This window comes from Hydra vulgaris, chromosome 07, assembly GCF_038396675.1.
Source record: "Hydra vulgaris chromosome 07, alternate assembly HydraT2T_AEP".
Lineage (NCBI taxonomy): Eukaryota > Metazoa > Cnidaria > Hydrozoa > Anthoathecata > Hydridae > Hydra > Hydra vulgaris.
Window position 1 is genome coordinate 18,049,554 of NC_088926.1, and position 21,069 is coordinate 18,070,622.

General features: G+C 27.4%; 1 protein-coding gene across 3 annotated transcripts in view; it reads left to right on the forward strand.

Annotated features, from left to right (window-relative positions):
* The first annotated feature begins 656 nt into the window (after positions 1-656).
* Positions 657-21,069, forward strand: part of LOC100209748 (glycine dehydrogenase (decarboxylating), mitochondrial) — a 47,046-nt gene continuing 26,633 nt past the window's right edge. The window contains exons 1-2 of one of the 3 annotated variants that reach the window (XM_065801255.1): positions 657-984; positions 16,381-16,459. In XM_065801255.1, the coding sequence (XP_065657327.1) occupies positions 760-984; positions 16,381-16,459 (304 nt within the window). In that variant the 5' untranslated portion in view covers positions 657-759. Of the gene's footprint in view, positions 985-5,974; positions 6,405-8,234; positions 8,866-16,380; positions 16,460-21,069 lie in introns of those variants that run through there. The other 2 variants (XM_065801254.1, XM_065801253.1) reach the window with 2 other exon arrangements.

Here is a 21,069-nt window from a genome sequence, read left to right on the forward strand (position 1 = left end):
AAGGAACTTTCAAGTTAGTCTTTGTTTGAATTATACGGGTTTGAGATTTCAGTAAAAACTGCCATACATATAAACAAAAACAGCATTTAAAAATGTTTTTATTATGTTGTTACGCTGTGGTAATTACCAGTTTTAATCAGTTGTGTTTGCTATTTGCTTTTTAAATAAGTTTTACTTAAAACTCTCAAAATCCGAAAAATTTGGTTTCATAAAACGTTTATATGGCAATCGTAAAACAAGTTTGCAAATCCTTAGTCAAATTAATTTTTGGTTATTCGATCATCTAATTTTTTTAAAGGTAGAACCAGATAATTAACTTACAATTGCTAAAAGAATTATGATTAAATGGTATGAAAAAATCTTTAACAAGTTTATGGTTTTTTGAACTGATTGATAACTTTTTTTAATATTTCATCACGTCAAATAAAAAATACCATATTTATATTTTATGAATACCATAAATGGAGAGTAATTCAAATAAACGACTGACAATTTTTTTTTTTTTTTTTAAATAAACCAATTACTCAACAAAGATTAAATAAAAAACATTCATCCAAAATTATTTTTACTTCCCTTTCATTTACGCGTATATCAAACGCTTTGCTAATCTCCTATTTTCATAAAATTGGATTACCATTATTCATGATATTTTTAATAATTAAAACCTATGCAATTTACAATTAAATAAATAAAAAATAACTATTAATGAAGAAAAGAGTTAAATAAAATTAGGCAGTATAATAGTAGAGAGAAGAAAAAATGCTACGTTTCAACAAACTTTATTTATTCAAAAATGCAGTTAAATCTTTCAGTAATAAATCATATTTATATAAAGATTCAAAATATGTTGAAAAATGTTTAAGTACTACAAAAAAATATTTAAATATTGCATTAATAAAAGAAGAAACGGAAAGTTTTGCTAGACGACACATTGGATCAAGCAACTTAGACGTTTCTTTAATGTTAAAAGGTTTAAACTACCAGGTACGACTTTTTTTGATAAAAAAAGTTGATAAAAAAATGAATTCTATGTTTGGTAAGTATTTTTAACAAAGAAGTATTTTTCATATTTCGAAATTTTTTTTTTAATGTTTTATATGCAGCAATCTATAATTTAAAAAAAAATATTCTTAAATACTAAATAGAACAAGGACGAAGAAGCAGCAAAACCTTATACAAAGGTGTAATTACATGCCCTAAGGCATTCCTGTATATATGTTATGTGGATATAATTTTTTGCCTTTTAAAAAATATTTAAAATGATCTAAATTTGAACCCTTGCACAGTGGTGCAAAACCTTAAAATTTTCATTATAAATATTATAAAATAATTTTTTCTTTTAATTTTTATAATTATTCTGCATATATTTAAAAATATATAGGCTTCTTGTTTATGTTTATTACCAGAAACGCTACATCAAGTTAAAAGATGTCATTTTTAAAATAAATTGTAACTAAAAAATGTACAAAAGTGCAATTATTTATGCAGTTATTATTTTCCTTTTTGTCAGAATGGTAAAGATATCTTAAATTCTACATCAAAATGTTTTTCACTTTTTTAAAGTGAAAAAAGCATTTAAAATTTAATCAAAAAAAAAAAGAAGGTAAAAAATGAAAACTTATCCCAGAAAACATTCTATAGCGGAATTTCAGTGGGTATATATATGCATTGTTAGCGGTCCACTAGAGTTTTGCTCATCGTTTACTAAGTGGACCATTAGTGGCAGCTGCTAATAGTGACTCGCCGATGACTAGCCACTATTAACATGTCGGAAAGTTATTGACCGGTCATTTATAGCGAATGCCACAAATGGTCCACTAAGTAACTAATGAGCAAAACTCCAATGAACCGCTCAAAAATCCCTATATAGTCCCACTGCAAATCCACTAAAACAATGTTTGCTTGGTATTGTAATTTTGAATTTGCTGTTTGTTTAAAAGACATCTTTCTGAAACTACTTTAACGCAATCTTTATAAAGTTCTGGTAATGGTAATATTTCATTAAAAAACTCAGCTGCATTTAAGGGAGTGTCAATTTTCCTTTTTTTTTTGAAATTGTAAGAAGAGTAGTTTTTCATTTATAGGAAATAGTATTTAAAACTCGGAAAAAATAATAATTTTGAAAAAAAAAAATTTAATCTTAGTAATTTGACCTTTGAAAAATTAATTTCCCACTTATATTACAAAAAATGTATTTTTTTCTAATTAGATCAAGCTGGGTATCAAAAGGCATAAAGGATTCTTATATTAATACTTGTTGAAAAAAAAATTAAGATTTTAGAGTTTTTTTTCAAGAAACCCAACTTCTTCTTCTTTCAAGAAACCCATCTTCTTCTTCTTTCAAGAAACCCATCTTCTTCTTCTTTCAAGAAACCCATCTTCTTCTTTCAAGAAGCCCATCTTCATAGAAAATGCTCTTGGTAGTTTTCCTTTTAAAAATACTAAAATATTAAAGTCTGTCATGTAAAAGTGTTTAAAAATTAGTGGCCCTAAGTACAATAATCTTATTTTTAAATAGGCGTAAGTCGCGGGGTAAAGCATTAGTGGCGATGACGTTTGTCTGACGGGATAAACTTGTTATTAGTGCTGATCCTCATCGAAATGCCAGTAATAATAGACGCAACTCTGAGGAGATGTTTATTACTTAATCACTACACAAATTATGTTTACACATTAGTATTAATGTTTTTTTTTTCCATTCTGAGGCCTTTCATTGTTGTATGCATACTTTTTATTTTTCTAATCAATTTTTTGTTTTATTTATTTTTTGTTTAGTGATATATATTTTGTGTATATTTTCGTTTATATAAGTGTTTATAAAACAATTTATTGGTTATTATTATTGTTAGTACGGTTTAGGTGCATTGTCTGTCTTATTTATTTTTAAAATATTTTTCTATTAATCTTTATTTTTGTCTTGACAACTGTCAAAATATGTTTTGTTTGAAAAATAATTCTCCTTTATTCTAATGTACTTCATTTCTTCCCTTAGGCGTTCACTGCTCGTGTGTGACCATTCGGCAAATTTTATATGCCAAAGTTTTTAAACAATTAAAAATTAGGGGCCCAAGGTACAATAATCTTATTTTTTAATTGTACCTAAAGCCACCAGCTATTGTACCTAGGGTTGTATTTTGAAATTAGGTTTATCTCCATATTAAATAAACAACAAAGATGGACACATAAATTCGATTAAAAGTTTGTTTATTTTTAGATTCTTTTCAGCAAATTTATCTAATGTTGATCAAATAAAAAGCTACCATAATTAAACAAATTCTTTGTTAGTGAAGAACATATAGTTACAAGCAAACTATATGGACCTAGGTACAAGACTTGATTGCCTCATGAAAAACGTCAACTATTAACATACCCGGATTGAAAGAAAATTGGCAAAAATTTACTTTAGGCCATCAAAAAGCGTTTTCCAATTATGACTTGCCGTAACAACGCTCTCTGCGAATCAAAATAAGATTAAAAAATAAATGTTTTTTTAATCAATCACCTGGCTCAAAAGCATTATACTTAAAACTTTATAGTTTTCAAATAAAATAGGGTTGGGCCTAGGTACAAGGAGGCCCTAGGTAAGCGAACTTATGCTATTATTGGAATCGTTTTATTTGATTCTATAGAAACGAATTTTCTATTTTAATCCGTTATACAAAAGAGGTTTAAATAAGATTATGTTGCAAAGAAAAAAAATATTTATAAATTTAAATAAAGATAATATTTATCAAAAAATTCATTTAATTAAAATAATAACAGTCAAACATTTATTAATAACATCTGTATTTGTCAATACCTCATTTTTCTTGGAACATTTATCTCTATATTTCCTATACTCTTAAAATCTATAGTTTAGATTGATCTTCTGATTAAACTCCACAAAATCCAAGCAATCCTGGCTGATATGTACTGAAACTGGCATGAAAAACCATTTATAGTTTATATAAACAAAACGTATAAATCTGAATAAAATATTAAGAATTGTTTTGATTTTTCAGAGGTTTATCAGAGGATCCAGTTGAACTAAAGAATCTAATAGTATAGTATATGCAAAGTTGACTGATTTAAATCATATCAATTTAAATCAGAGATTTAAATCGATGACTAATAATTTCAATCAAGTTTTGCTTCCATGTTTGATTTTAATAAAAAAATTTAAAAATTTTGTTGTTGTTGAATTTTACGACAAAATAAAACAAATATAACAGAACTATGTATTTAAAGAACTAATGATTCAAAGTATACCATAAGAATAAAATACTACAGATAAAGCTACAGTACACAAAGGAAATCAATAAAAATAACCACCAGTTAAAAACAAGAAATTATTCTCCTATGTACAACATTAAAATAATTCACCAAAGCCAAATTGAATAATTTTCTGCTGATTGCCTTGAGGAGAAACACAAGCTCAGCAGCTTTTTACCCAGTCTATTTTTCAGTTTTGAATGTACCAAGCTGTAAAAGGAATGGGTCTGATTTTCATAACTTTGAATTTCATAACTGCCGGAATGATATGTGGATATTGTAGATTGGCATATTCTAATGCGGTATTTTTTTAAATTTCATTTCACATTTGACCTTGGTAGTAAGGGTGAAGAAGATAAGTCAGAAGGTGGGATGATGTCACTGCCTTTTTGTTTCTTTTTTTTAATTTTTTTGAACAAGTTTCTCACTTTTGCATTTGATGAAACTGCTAGTTCTTCAAGATATTCGCAAATTTAAGAGCTTCCAAATATGTCATTTGTGTCAGCTAAGTAGACATCACTGGTTTCAGTTGTAACTGTAAGACAAATGAAAGGTTCCTTGTAAACGTTTGACCAAGCATGGCCTAGAAATTGACAATGTTAAAGACCATTTAGTAAACATTGTCAAATATTTCAGGAACCCTCACTTTTTTTTGGCAGAATATAGAAAAGCTTGGGTTAGAAACTGCTAACTTCCAGACATTGAGCAAACTTCAAACGTTTATGTGTTCATGCTTATGTTAAATAAGGATGCTTTGTAAAAAATTGTGACAATCAGAGCTTGGTAAAAAAAAAATCTAAAATTTTGCCTCTACTTTGCCCTCAGCCCTTAACATGGGAGCAATAATTTTATAAAGTATTTTCTTTACTAATTTTATAAAGTATTTTCTTTTTCTAGATTTTTATATTCATTGATAAATTTCAAATTTCATGCAAAAATTTCTTATTTTTCAAAAATTATGATCATATAAAGTTTTAATCCCTCTCAATTTGTGGGGGATGTAAACTTTGTAAAGTAACAAAACCAAATACTATATCATAAAATTGTTGCTTCCGCGTTAAGAACTGGATTAAAGGGGCAAAATTTAAGGGTTTTTTGTTCCCAAGCCCCGATTGTCATATTTTTTGTAAAGCATCTTTATTTGAAATAACCATGAACATATAAATGTTTGGAGTTTGCTCAATGTTTGGAAGTTATCAATTTCTTACACAAAAAAAAAACAGCTCCGCTGCCCCTGATTACACACAAGGTCACAAATTTTGTTGACTAAAACTAATTTGGCAAAGTAACTTGATTCTGAACATAATAAACACGTTGAAAGTTAAACTTTAACGATTCGCTTAGACTTTGGATTTTTTTGATTTTAACTCTCTTAGTATACTAATGGATTTTCATATTCTAACTATGTTTCGATATCGATTCACATATTCTAATTATAGTTCTATATTGGTATTTATATTCTAATTATAAAATATTACAGTGTGTTCTAAACAAATCTGCTTAAGTATAATATATATATATATATATATATATATATATATATATATATATATATATATATATATATATATATATATATATATATATATATATATATATATACTCTTTTTTTTTAAAAAAAGGCGAAATTTTAATTTTGATATTATTTTACATTCCTAAAATAATTTGTAATATAATATTTTTTAAAAAGTAAGTGGTTTTCATACTAGAAAAATACACAGTTGTTTTATTTTATACTTCACTGGCGTTATGATATCATTAGTATTTACTCTATTAAACAATTTTCTATAGTTTTCTATTTTTCTTGGAAATGAAGTTTATTTTTAGTAAAAAAAACTTTTGAAGAAGAATGTTTACAAAAATTAAAAAGTGCTCATTTCAAAAGGGTTACATAAAATTTAGCAGTATAATAGTAGAGAGGAAAAAAAATGCTACGTTTCAACAAACTTTATTTTTTCAAAAATGCAGTTAAATCTTTCAGTAATAAATCAAATTTATATAAAGATTCAAAATATGTTGAAAAATTTTCAAGTACTACAAAAAAAAATTTAAATATTAAATTAATAAAAGAAGAAACGGAAAGTTTTGTCAGAAGACACATTGGATCAAGTGACTTAGACGTTACTTTAATGTTAAAAGGTTTAAACTACCAGGTACGGCTTTTTTTGATAAAAAAAAAGTTTTATAAATGAATTCTATGTTTGGTAAATATTTTTAATCGAGATGTTTTCATATTTTGAAACTTATTTTTTTTAATGCTTTAAATGCAACAGTATTTTTAAAAAAATATTCTTGAATACTAGGTTAAGGACGATTATTCGTTAAGAATAAAATCCAGATTGACGTTTAGAGCAAAGGTCCATAAAACGTCGATATGCAAACGTATTTTAGACCTCTATTTTAGGGTAATTATACGTATTTAAAGTGTTTAGATTTAGTCTAATTTACGTTTGAACTAAAAGATTAAGTTAAAGATTACTAATAAAAGATTCAGTTGAAGATTACTAATAAAAGATTCAGTTAAAGATTACTAATAAAAGATTAAGTTAAAGATTACTAATAAAATCAATAAACTCATAAACATTTATTTTGGATTACTGTGTTCTCTGGCTTTTGCATCATCAAAAAAAAATTTTAATTTTCCATCTACCGTTCATCATGCATCAATTTTAGTGCAACATCAACATCTACATTCGTCTCCTTATTATTTTCTTTAGATTCAACCTTCATTGATCACACTATTTTCTTCGTTCTTGAAGATGTCTTTTTATGTCCCTCCTATTTGCAAAAAGGCTTGTTTTAAGTATGAGGCAATAACACTTTATGCTTGGGCTATTGATGCGTTTGAAAAGTTGTACACACTAAAAAACTGAAGATGTTAAAAAAATAAAAATTAATGAAGTTAATAATAAATTGACATGATTCATTTATTTTTGTACTCTGTCTACTTTTGTAACAGCAAAAAACTAGGGTGAAATAGTTAACACTCAAAATAAACATTCAAAAAGTAAAATTTTCAACAGCAACTTCACATATAGATGATTTTCTGAATTAAAGTTTTCCTAATTTTCCTTACCATCCATGTTGATATTAAAGAGTAAGTAAAAATTCGCAACATAATAAATTTAAACTGTTCAGTTTTTTATAAAAACTTACCAAAAACGTTCTTGCAGCAGGACTTTCACAACGAGAAACTAGCAGTTCATATTTTTCAACAGTGCCAACGGGGCTTTCAATAGTTACTTATATAAATTAGAGTTTTCCTTCATTTTTATTGTTCGTCCAATAAGAAAAAAACTTTTTATCTTTATTATTTTTCTCATTGATTATAATGGTGATACTCATATTCTAATTATATTTTGATATCGTTTCTCGTATGTTAATTATACTTCGATATCGATTCTCGTGTGTTGATTATACTTCGATATCGATTCTCGTATTTTAATTATACTTCGAAATCTGCTTAAGGTCAATTTAAATTATATATATTTATTTTTTAAGAAAAAAAAGGTGAAATTTTTTTTTATTGATGTTTTAAATACCAAAAATAGTTTGTAATATAATATTTGTTGAAAATCACAATAAGTGGTTTTCTTACTATAAAAATACACAGTTGTTCTTTTTTACACTTGAGTGGCGTTATGATATCATTAGAATTTACTCTATTAAACCATTTACTATGATTTTCTATTTTTCTAGGAAAGTGAAGCTTATTTTTAGTAAAAAACTTTTAAAAAGAATGTTTACAAAAATCAAAAGTGCTCATTTCAAAAACTAAAACAAAACATACGAAATTATAAATAAAAAATTCGAAGACAAGTCAAGCGATAACATAAAAAAAACCTAATCATTGAAAAAAGTTTTGCGACCAATGCCCAAAACTAAAATTATTTCTAACCCCTAATATTAAACATTTAAAAGCATTGTTTATTTTAGGGGTTTCTTTATAATGCTTCCTCTTAAATTGTTCTCTCACCAGCAATAAAAGTAGTACTTTTATTGCACTTAAACACGTAGTAAAAAAAATCTTAAGAGGAATGGAGAACAATTCTTTATCAAATTAAGTGTTATTAATTACATTTCCTAAAACTTTATATTTCCTCAAAGTTGTCTGAGTTAAGTAGGAAAATATTTATGCAAGTACCAAATTAAAAATTATTTGTAGTTTTATGAGTCATAAGTAATCTATCTATCACCATGGAAATTATAATTTTGCGAATCGAAAATTACGAAACTTAAAACTTTGATGTCGCAGCTCTTCTTATTCCAATTAAAGCGATTTTGGAAGTAAATAAACCCAACCTCGCCAGCAAGGTGTTACTTGTTTCACGTGCTACTTTATGTAAATTTTGCTAAACAATGTCGACAAGAAATTTAATTACCCAGATTAGACCAAAAGGTTTTTTAAACCTCAATGTTCTGAGTCGTCCTACAAGAAAAGTATTACTATGTCGTAGTGATTTGAATCAAAGTTTAAGATGCACGCCCAATTTAAAGTTTTTATCAGATTTCAGTATAAAGAACATCCTTCCACCTCAGGATGCATTTGCAGAGCGTCATTTGGGACCACGAAAAGAGGAAACAGTTGATATGATTAAAACTTTAAATCTAGAGGTTGGTATTACAAGTTCATTGTACTAGATATTTGATAACTAGAATCTAATTAGATTCGATAACTAAATCTAGTCTAGATTTAGTTATCAATAAAAACTTGATGTCTGCCAGATCAGGGAAAACAGGAAAAAGTCAGGGAATTGAGATATCTGCAAAAAAAAAATTAGAGAATAATCAGGGAAATTGAGTGAAATTTTAGAAAAGTTTGGAAGAAATCAGAGAAAATGGCTCTTCTTTAAACTTACGTAACTTAAGTAAGTACGCATAATGTAAAATTTAATTTGGCATTTATATTTTTACAACTGAAGAGCATTTGTCCAAAAAAATCTAAATCTAAAATTGTGTTAAGATAACTTTAGATTAAATTAAGGAAAGCAGGTTTAATTAAGGATTAGGGAAAAATCTGGGAAATCCACTTAAAAATACTGGCAGACACCCTGCATAACTTATTATTTAATTTATATTGAACTTTGTTGCAAAGGTGCATTTGCATATTTTACACTTATAATTCTTTTTTGCTTTTGCTTTGAGTTTTAACTTACATTAATATAAATTATATTACAGTATAAATCAGGTTGAATATCAAAAAAAAAAATTGTTTACTGCTACATGTTTTTAACATATATTGACAAGTATCATAATTTGCGTTCTAACCCGCACTTTAAATTATAATACTATTTGAAATGTACATTTATAAATAGTTTATTAAAAGCAAATTGTAGGACTACCAGAAAACAACACTTAAACAATCTTTTAATACAATCTATAAAAGGAGACTTTTGCTTCAATTTCTGACTGACCATATTAATCCATGACATTGTAGTTGCATTAATTTACCAATGCATAGTTGGTAGCTATTATTTTAAAACAGGTGTTGTGTAAACTTGCAGTTTGTTGCATTTTTTCAGTTATCAACTGTTTTTAATATAAAATGTTTAGGTGCAAATTTAATTTTACAGGGTATATAGTATAGCTGGTGATAACAATGTATATTATTATAGTTGTAGTAGTAACTGGTGTAGTTGTATTTTAAGGATTATATAAATTGAACAAAGAGATAAATTGTTAAAGAGACGTAATTATGAATTATTTGAGGGATCCCTATAGCTAAGGTGCAATTGTTAGACCTGGAAAAACTCCACAATCTACCAAAATAGAGACAAGGCTCCTTCTAAGAGAAGCTTTGAAAAGGTTATCTTCATCCAGAGATCTTTTCGCAGCAGCTTCAATTACCTGTTAGACTTGGTAGAATTCTACAAATAGTAAATGAATCTCCAAATTTAGTTTTTACTGAGTGTGTAAAAGAACCTTTGTTGATGAAAAAACACTTTGGCAAACAAATTGCATGGGCTCAAGAAAAAAAGTCATGTGATAAAGAATCAAACAATTTTATCTTTTCATGAAAAGTTTTGTTTGAACTGGCCTGATGGCTTTCAGTATAGTGAGGGTTCAGTCATGGGCGCCTGCAGGATTTTTGATTGATGTTTTAGATAGGGTACTTTCACACATTGTGCAAACTCCGAACTTAAGTATGTTCATACCTATGCCAAATGAGGAGGTCTTGCAAAAATTTGGGATGAGAGGCCTGGGAGCAAAAAAGCCTTAAAACACTTGCCCCCCTCCCTGCCCAAACGTGAGGGCACTGATGTAGTAAAATTTTCAACTTTACTATCTTAAACTAAATTTAAATTTATCAACAGATTTTATATTTCATAGAAAAATATTATAAATTACAAAAGATATGACCATACAAAATTTACACCCCCCTCATTTTGGGGGGTCAGAAAATTTGTATGGTCATAACTTTTATAATTTACAATATTTTTGTACAAAATTTAAAATCTGTTGATAAATTTATTTATCAATATAAGCATTGATGTAGTAAAATTGGAAATTTTACTACATCAATGCTTAAGTTTGGAGTTTGCACAATGTGTGGAAGTGTCCTATCAGAAACATCAAAAAATTCTGCAGGTGCTTATAGGTTCAGTCATGATTTAAAGAACTTTAAATGCTTTAGGCAAGTCTCAACTTGCATTTTTGGAAGGTAAGCAAATCTCAGACGATTATATTATAACTTTAGTCAATCACCTACTTCCTTTAGCATACCTCAATTATTTTGAAGGTTTGATTTTTCAGCAAGATGGTGCAAGTATTCACACATTAAAGGTGACAAAAGAATAATTGAAAATTCAACTAATGTTTTGGACTGGCCTGCTAAGTCTGGTTAATTCCGACATAAAGACTTAAATCTGACAAAAGCCTTTGGGGGATCCAATTAAGACTCGTCAGAAATGAATGCTTAAATTAACAAAGCTTCAGTTAATACCAAAAAGAAAATTACAGGAATTCATATATGTCTTAGCTACTGTAAATGTTCACACATTTATGGAGTATGCTGACACTATAATAAAAAGGATTCTGTAGAGTTGTTAACCTCTTCTTCTTTTTTTAAATATATTTTAAAATGGAGGATTTAATAAAATTATTTTTTGAGCTCACTTAATTTTTTTATAGTTTTTTAGGAGAAATTTTTTTCACGCCTAAATTAGAAATCAATTCCAATTTTTTGTTTAATCACCTTGGCTCTCATGTGTAATTATTAAAAATAAAAATTCATATAAACCTTTCAAAAAACCAAATGATGAATTATTGTATATTAATATTAACTCAAATCATCCACTACAAATTCTAAAACAAATCCCAATTTCAATTAATAACAGGCTAAACCAAAACTCCCCTGATGTATTCAAAAAATGTATTTAATTCCTCTTAATGAGTTTACAAAGATGCCCTTGAAAAAGTGGATATCAAAATTTTGAACTAAAATTTGACACTAAAAAAAAGAATACAAAAAACAAAGTAGAACTAGAAATATAATTTGGCTCAACCCCCATGTAACAAAAATATTTCCACTAACATAGAAAAAGTGTTTTTAAAATTTGTTGATAAACACTTCCTGCTCTCTAATAAATTATATAAAATTTTGGCTGAAGCCAAAGTTGCACAAAAAATAAATGGAAAGAGTTATAAAAGATCAGGATAATGCTTTTCTAAACAAAAATAAATCCTAAATGAAAAAACAACACAAAATTGTAGTTGTAAACAAAAAACAGTTCTCCAATGAGTAAAAAAAGTTTATCAAAACACGTGGTGTATAAATGTGTTTTTTCCATTATGAATATACCGGATAAACAATATATTGGCTTCACAGAGGGTTAATGGAAAATATGTTTTGCTAACCATAAACAATCTTTTAAAAATAAAATGAATTCAAAAGACACCATGTTGGGTTATTCCATGTAAAAACATTTAGTTTTTTTTTATAAAATGCAATCATAAGTCTCAGAATTAGCTGATTTTTATGCCACCCGAAGATTTTAATAAGTTATGAACATTCCTAAAATTTGATCATTTAATTCCCAACGGTTTCAAAACTATGAATATTTAAACTTTGCCTTGAACCAACAAAAAATCTGCCATTTTGAAAAATATTTTTGTTCTTTGTTTCTGTTCTGTGTGCAATGAAAAGCTGAAAATTTTGTGAAAATTTTTAATGACAGAACTTATTGTTTTTAAGCCTGGAGTCCTGGAGTTCTTGCCACCATTATGCCTTAGCACTCCAGGTTCAAAAACTAAAAGTTTTAATTTTTTCCCTTTAGTAGTATAATATCCAAAAGCTTTTTTATATTTTTAGAGCTCTTGGATACTAAAAACTAGGAAGAAGTAATCTTTTTGGGACTTTCGAACCGGAGTCCTTTTTTGTACTTCACATCCCTGAGTAAATTTAATAAATTGGGAGAGGGGGTCTTAATAAGCTCAGGGTGGGTAGAAAAATTTTCAGAAAATATTAAACATCAATTTCTGTGTATTAAGCACTTAGGGGTACCACCTTTTTTTTCCTTTCAATTGTAATAATTCTTGTTTTATAAGTAACAAATTTAAGTAAATTTAACCATGTTTTCTTTTTTGTTTATGTAAAGTTTAATTCCTTGTAACAACTCTAAATAAACTATTCAAGACCACATGTAAAAATAAAAATCGAGCTACCATGGCATTTTTGTAATTGAACTCGCCCTAGTAAATTTGAAATAAAGGTCATAATTACAGGTGTTATGCTTATTCTTAAATATTTTAAGTTGTTTATTGGATTCCTTGCCTCACAATATGTAAGTGTAACATTTTCAGCTTTCCATTGCACACAGAACAGAAACAAAGACCAAAAATATTTTTCAAAATGGCAGATTTTTTGTTGGTTTAAGGCAAAGTTTAAATAATCATATCTTTGAAACCATTAGGAATTAAATGATAAAATTTTAAGAATGTTTATAACTTATTAAAATCTTTGAGTGGTGTAAAAATCAGTAAAATCAGAGACTTAGGGTTGCATACCATGAATGTTTTCACATGGAATTGCTCTGCTGTCAAAATACATATTGGATAACATAAATAAATATATATAAAGATAAAAATATTGAAGAATTTATATTGAATTGGTCCATCCTTATAACAGCACCTGCATATAATAATATTTCTAAAAAAATACATATTATGCCTGCAAGAAAAATTTGAAATAATTACACATGCGAACCAAGAATGTTTATCAAAATTTCTAAATGTATGCATGAAAATAAGTTTTTCCTAAAAAACTATAACAATAAGTGAGCTCAAAATAAATTTTATAAAATCCTCCTTTTTAAAACATGTTAAAAAAAACAAAAAACAGTAAAAGTAAACAATTCTACAGAATTATTTTTATTATAGTGTTAACACATTCCACAAATGTGTGAACATTTACAGTGGCTAAGACATATGACCTGTAGTTTTATTTTTGGTAAAAATTTAAGTTTTATTAATTGGAACATTCATTTCTGATGAGTCAGAGTCTTAGTTAATGAAACAGTGTAAAAAGTTTGATTATTTACTATTCTTACTATTCTTTCAATAACATCTATTAATGAACTCTCTATTTTGTAGAACACATTTAAATTTATTTGTGTGTGTATATATATATATATATACCGTATGCGACAAAAGTGTTTACATGTTTTTGAAAAATATTCTTTTTTAAAATAAATGATTGAAATACATGTTTATATATCAATATATATATACCAAAATAAAGGTAATTCATTGTAGTTTCATGTTTTGAGCCTGAATTTAAATGAATGAGAAGTGTTTATAGCAAATTATTTATTGAAACAAAATGTCAGATGTAAACAGTTTTGTCGCGATTTATGCTATTATTAATTTTAATGCGAAATTAATACTTTGTGTAGCCTCCACGACTTCTAATGACTGCTGCAATCTCGCAGGCATGCTACCAATCAACTTTTTGCATTCTTCAAAAGTTATCGAACTCCAAACATACTCAACTTGTTCCCATAATTCTTGTCGACTGGCTGCTCTTGTTTCATAATTATAAACTCGATTCTTCACAATAGACCAAAGATTCTCGATCGGGTTAAGATCGGGACTTTGCGCAGGCCACTTTAGAATCTTAAATTTCTTCAAATTTAGGAATTCTAATGTGATTTTTGCCTTGTGCTTTAGATCATTGTCTTGCATAAAAAGTGTCGAACGAATTTGCTTTCGCCATCCTCGTAAACTAGGCAAATAGCCATTGTTTAAAATGTCAATATAATGTTTCGCGTCCATTATTCCATCAATTTTTACGATTTTACCAACACCAGACGAAGAGAAACATCCCCAAAACAACAACTTTCCGCCGCCATATTTTACTGTTGGAAAAAAGTCACGATCAGAAATTCCTTCTCCAGCTTTTTTCCATACATATCGAATGCCATCAGAGCCAATCAAGTTGATCTTGCTTTCGTCTGTCCAAATCACCTTACTCCACTCAGCAAAAGTCCAGTTTTCATACTTCTTTGCAAATTCCAATCGTTGTTTACGATGTTTCGGTGTTAGTAGTGGTTTCTTGATCTTCTTTTTTGCCTTGAATCCAATTCTCTTGAGTTCTCTCTGCACTGTTCGAGTACTTACCACTGTACCTTGAGCATTATTTAATTGTTTCTTTACATCGTGTGCTGATTTTGCTTTATTTGTCATGATTAATCTAGAAATTGTTCTCTGATCTCGAGTAGTGAAAATTTTCTTGCGTCCATTTTTGTTGCATTTCTCTTCTATATCTTTTCGCTTCTTAATTTTATAGACTAAACAATAAGATATATTAAGTTCTCGTCCTATCTCACGAAGAGACAATCCTGATTTAAGCTTCTGAACAGCTAAATTTTCAATTTCTTTCGACACTTTCTTCATTCTTTCAATTATAATTTTTCTGTTGTTTACATTACGAATTTTAAGTTTAAATAAACCGTTTATTACTAATTGAGATATGTTTTATTTAAACAAATTAAAAATATAGCCACAAAGTATTAAATTCGCATTAAAATTAATAATAGCATAAATCGCGACAAAACTGTTTACATCTGATATTTTGTTTCAATAAATAATTTGCTATAAACACTTCTCATTCATTTAAATTCAGGCTCAAAACATGAAACTACAATGAATTACCTTTATTTTGGTATATATATATATATTGATATATAAACATGTATTTCAATCATTTATTTTAAAAAAGAATATTTTTCGAAAACATGTAAACACTTTTGTCGCATACTGTATATATATATATATATATATATATATATATATATATATATATATATATATATATATATATATATATATATATATATATATGTATATATATATATATATATATATATATATATATATGTATATATATATATATATATATATATATATATATATATATATATATATATATATATATATATATATATGATTACAAATGCATGAAACATTGTTAGAATGTTTGTTTATAAGTTGAAACACATTGTAAACATTGTTACAATGTGTTACAACTTGTAAACAACAAAAGTTGTAAACATTATTTATTTGTTACTTTATCTTATCAATCAAACATGAAAAAAGAAAATAGAAAAAATAAATTTAAAACATATTTATCTCATAAATTTTTTGAAAACAATGTTGCTGTTTTCGTTTATAGCACATCTAGTCATATATTATTTTTAAAAATTTGGACTTTAATCAGTATAAAATTTGTTTTAATCAGCAGGGTATGTTTAGAAATAAATTTGCAAAATTGTTGAGACAGCTCTTTCTTAACTGACTTCTATTTTCACTGGTTAGCCCCCTACCACTTTAGTTTGTCTTTTAGTAGTTTTGATTTTCTTTTAGTAGTTTTGGAATATTGGTGTAGTAGGATTCTGAAAATGTTATTTAGTAAAATATGGTTTGACTAATGTAAATAATTTCCCTTATTCAAAACCAAATCTAAATTTTAAAACTACTTTTAACAATGAAACATTAATAGGTATTATTAAAAATATTCACAGAGGTTTGCATTTTATAGCAGTTAGATGATTCAATATAATAGCACAAATAAATTCAGTTTAATAAATAAATAGTTGTACTCATATAAAAAATCTTTTTTTTTTTGTTTAGAGTATCTCTGAGTTGATTGACAGAACAATACCAAAAAATATTAGATTTAATGGTGATCTCAATTTGGAAACTCCTAAAAGTATGAACTAAGTTTATTTTTTAAATTTATTTTGTGTAATAAATATACCATTATAACTGTAATTTTACAATTATTAACAATTCAGATACATTACAAAAATAATTGCACTTAAATAGTTTACATATAACAACAATAATAGTACTCACATGACTATATAATACAATGAAGTTATTCAATGTTTTTGTTTTGTAATTTACTGTGACAGTATGGTTAAATGGTAGCCAAATGGTCATTATTGGGCTAGTGTGCACAATTTTATAAAGAATGGTTTTATAGTTTCTCAACTGTCGCAATATTGTTGACACTCCTATATTAATGAATAGCAACCCTCTTACTGAGTTCTTTACTTTACTTCCTCTTGGGTTATCATTCAGTACTGACCTCTCAAGGAAATCATATATGCAATCCATTGTAAAGTTAGCATGTGCTAAGGTTGCTTCTCTTTATTGTACTTGCCATTTTCTTACTCTTACCTTTACTACCTCTTTACTATCTCTGCAAATACCTTATTTGTCCCTGTATGGAATACTGTTGTCATATTTGGGCCAGTTCTTCTAATGATACTTTTTATCTTCTAGACAAGGTCTTAAAACATGTTATTATAAATATAATTGGTCCTGGTCTAGCTGCCAAGCTTAAGCCACATCCATCATTGTAAGGTTAAATCTCTTTTTTTTTCTTTTTTTTTACAAACAATATCATGGTTGCTACTCAAACAAGCTATCATCTCCAGCTTCATCAATTAAAAGTCTTTCTCACTTGACTTATCATTAAGCAAATTTGCCTTCTTTTTACTGTATCTGTCTCTTCATGCTCTAAAAAATTTTATTTGTCTAGTTGTTTTTTCCTTGCAAATCAATGCTTTCAAATTTATTCCAATTTTCTCCATGTTTTCATGAAATCCCTTTTTTCATGTTTTCATGAAAGACTGTAAATGTTTTTATAGACTTTTTTAAGTTATGTCTCTAAACATTTGTGCCATGTTACAGAAATTTTTGTTATGTAGGGTGCAGATTTTGTGTGTTTGTTTTTTTGTGTTTTTTGAGAAATTTTTACCCCTATATTAATTTGGGAGTTATTAGAAGTTTGTTTGATTTTGACTGAAAAATGAGTTGGAAAAGTGTCAAAAATGTTTACATTTATTATTACCCTTATATAGTGCTTTTAGTAATGCTGCAATGCTGAAACTTGGTACCAAAAGAGCTTATAACCTGTTAAGACCAAAAACTTTAGTTTTGTATCTCTCGAAGCATGGTAATAAAGACAATAAAAATGGGCATTGACAATTATAGCTATAAAAAAAATCTGACTGAAAGAAAAAAAAATTTTTTATTTTCTTAAAGATAAGATATATATCAACTTTACAAACCAATTTTTTTTTGGGCCTTATATTTACTTAAGGAGTTATTAAGGTTTGATATTAACACAAAATTTTGTTGTTGGTACTTCAACTTTGCAAATAATGTGGACATCTGAAATCCAGCATTGGCTATCCACTGGTGGCCATTTAAATGACCGTGCAGGACCATTTGGAAACATAAGTTTGACAAGCACATCTTCTAATCTTCATATTCTTCATAAATTTGACAAGCACTTTTTCTTCTAGATTAATGTCTTCAATGACTCCTATCCACCACTTTGGCTCATATGAAACACAGGCATAATAACCTGGTACTATATTTACAGTTGTTACATGGGTGTTTCCAAAGTCATTAATGAAAGCAAAATCTTCATAAACACTGCATAGCTTTGCACCTATCTAGACAAAATAGCAATATGCATTTGTTCCGCTTTACTTATTTTTTTAAACATGTTTTATTAAAGGCATTAAAAGAAAATTGTAAGTCCAGAATAAAACAAAAATATTTTTGAAGATGATTCCACACAAATAAAAAATTCTTTTCAAGTTTATCAATAAAATTTATGTTTTTTAAAGATAATAAAAGGTACATTAAATATATATATTTTTTTACCTTTTGATAGCCAAGTGGTACAAACTGGTGATAACTATGTGTTCCAGGTATAGTGTTTGCAGTATCCAATTCTTCCTTAAGAGTGTTTCTCACCAAAGTTAAATTTTATGATGATATATAAATGAAATGTACACCTTCAATGTTTTCATTGCAATATTTGTACATTGCTTGTGGAGATAAAATATGATTACCCATATCTCTTTGCAAGCTTGCTAGTGTTGGTAAATGTTTGACTGTACCACCTATACCATCACAAGGTTGCTTAACCTGACTAGTTGCAAAAAAGTTCCATTTATTTATTAGACCAAAATCTTTAAGATGAAAACGAAGATTCAAAATATTTTTTCAATTCTTATATTGACCTGCACACCCATCTGAAAAGTAATCAATATTTTTTATTTGAGATAGATTTGTTTTAATATCATTGTTGACAACATCAATAATTTTATTCACCTTGTTTACATCATGCATCATATCATCTAAAACAATACAATAAGATTTGTGCTTGAGAAAATCTTCTTTTTTGAAATAATTATTCACAGGATGAAGTGTAAATTGTAAATTTGTCCAATGAAAGCTTTGTGCTTTAACCCTGGACTACAAATTTATAGTTTTCTGAAAAATCACCCAGAAATAATGCTGTTAATTCATTCATATCTTCCCTTCTTGATCTTAGCCATGATGCTTGACTCATAGCTAAATACAAGTGTGGCGCAAGTTTTGTCAGTTTTTTACATACTAGTTCAATGTATTTAGATGATGCTAGCTCTTTATTATGTGTTAAGTTTGACTTATCTGTTGTTTTCCACTGATCAAATTCTAATTCATCGTCATCTTCAAACTTTCCAATTAAATTATAAAGTTTTTCAACCAATGCATTCATAGTTGCTGGGCGTCTTTCACATTTCCAAATCATACAGTCTTTATTAGTCATGTCACATACAATATAAGGTTACAGTTCTTCGTATGTCACACCAAGAGGATGTAAAAACAGTTTTAAATTCTGATGAATAGCACAATTGCATACTAAATGTGTTACTGAAGCACCAGCAGTAATACACCTTTTTGGTCGCAATGTGCAAAGCTATGAAAACCTTATTTTCATTTCTGGGTTCATGGTTTTGAAGGTAACTAACGATTCCTTTAAATTACATTTAAACATTTATATGAACATTTTTCTTTATGCTTTCATAGTCCTTTTTTCCAGTCATTATACGGCAGTATTCATCATCTTCATAAAAAAGCTTGACCAGATGAACTGTTACATTAGGAAGAACTTTTCCTAATTTACGATTAGACATGGCTAAAATACCTTTTTGTAATGCTAATTTACATGCAGTTTGAGCTACATAGTTTGTTACAGGTAATGTTTCAGAAATTTTTTTTATTGACCAGTCAGTTGGAGCAAGCATTGTCAGTTGTATTTTTTTTAAATGTTGCTGTAGACTCTACAATTTTATTAGTTAACAATACCATCATGTTATCTAACAAGTTTACTTTTTCCCTATACTTATTACCCAAACTTGACTGTTCTTCAAAACTTTCTTTTGATATATCAATGGAAGTGGCTACTTTTTTTTTATGGAGGCTGTTAATGCTGTAAACTTTCATTTACTTTCTCTGATTTTACCTGACTTATGCAATCCTTTGACCTTAATAATGATACTCCAGCAACTGTAAAGTGTGTATTTACACCTTCTTCTTTATTTTGAATGGATGTTTCACTAACAATATCAAAATCTTCATCATTATTTTCACTCATACTTTTTGATAAACGTTTCATAATTTAACTTTGACAGGTTGGACTCAGCTTTTTTCCAGGTATAAGATTTAACCCTACAATTTCTGCTTCTATCACAGTATGAATTGTAATCACACGTAGAGATGCTGAAAAGAAAATATATAACTATATTACTTAAATACTATAACATTAATTATACTATTATTATAAAACAATGAACAAATCCTATAACGAAAAACTTATAAACAACTTATTAAGTATGGTATTACTCATTAAAATGTAAACATATGAACTTTTACCTCTACACACTTTTTTATGAGTCAGAAATGGATTACACCAACTTTTCTGATTACTCTCATATCTCACTATTAACATATCACGATGATTTGTACATATACTAGTAATTTGTTCTTCTTTCAAGTTTGTTTGTTTTACAAGTCATTTATGATCATTCCTGTCAATATTTTTAATCAGATTTCTTACTTGGATATATGATTGTTTATAACAAGCTTCATAATCATTTAAAAACAAACAATTGATTTTGTTATCCATATAAAACTATAACGAGGTATTATAATCTAAACACTTAAATTAAAGAAATCTTAAATACAATATTTCTAATGAGCAAGCTCACTTGAACATAAACAATGTTTAAAATAACAATAAAGTTATATTTACAAAGAACATATTGCTTGAATAAATAGCTATTAGTTTTAATAGAGATATTTTAAATGTTTAATTATCTACTAATTTTTGTCAATTCTCTACTAATTATCTACCAAAAATTAGGGTGAAAGTAGATTATAACTAAGTATAATTATATTTAGTTATATAATTTAACAAGGTTATATTCATTGGATATTATTATGTACACTTGTCATTTTGTTACTTATTTT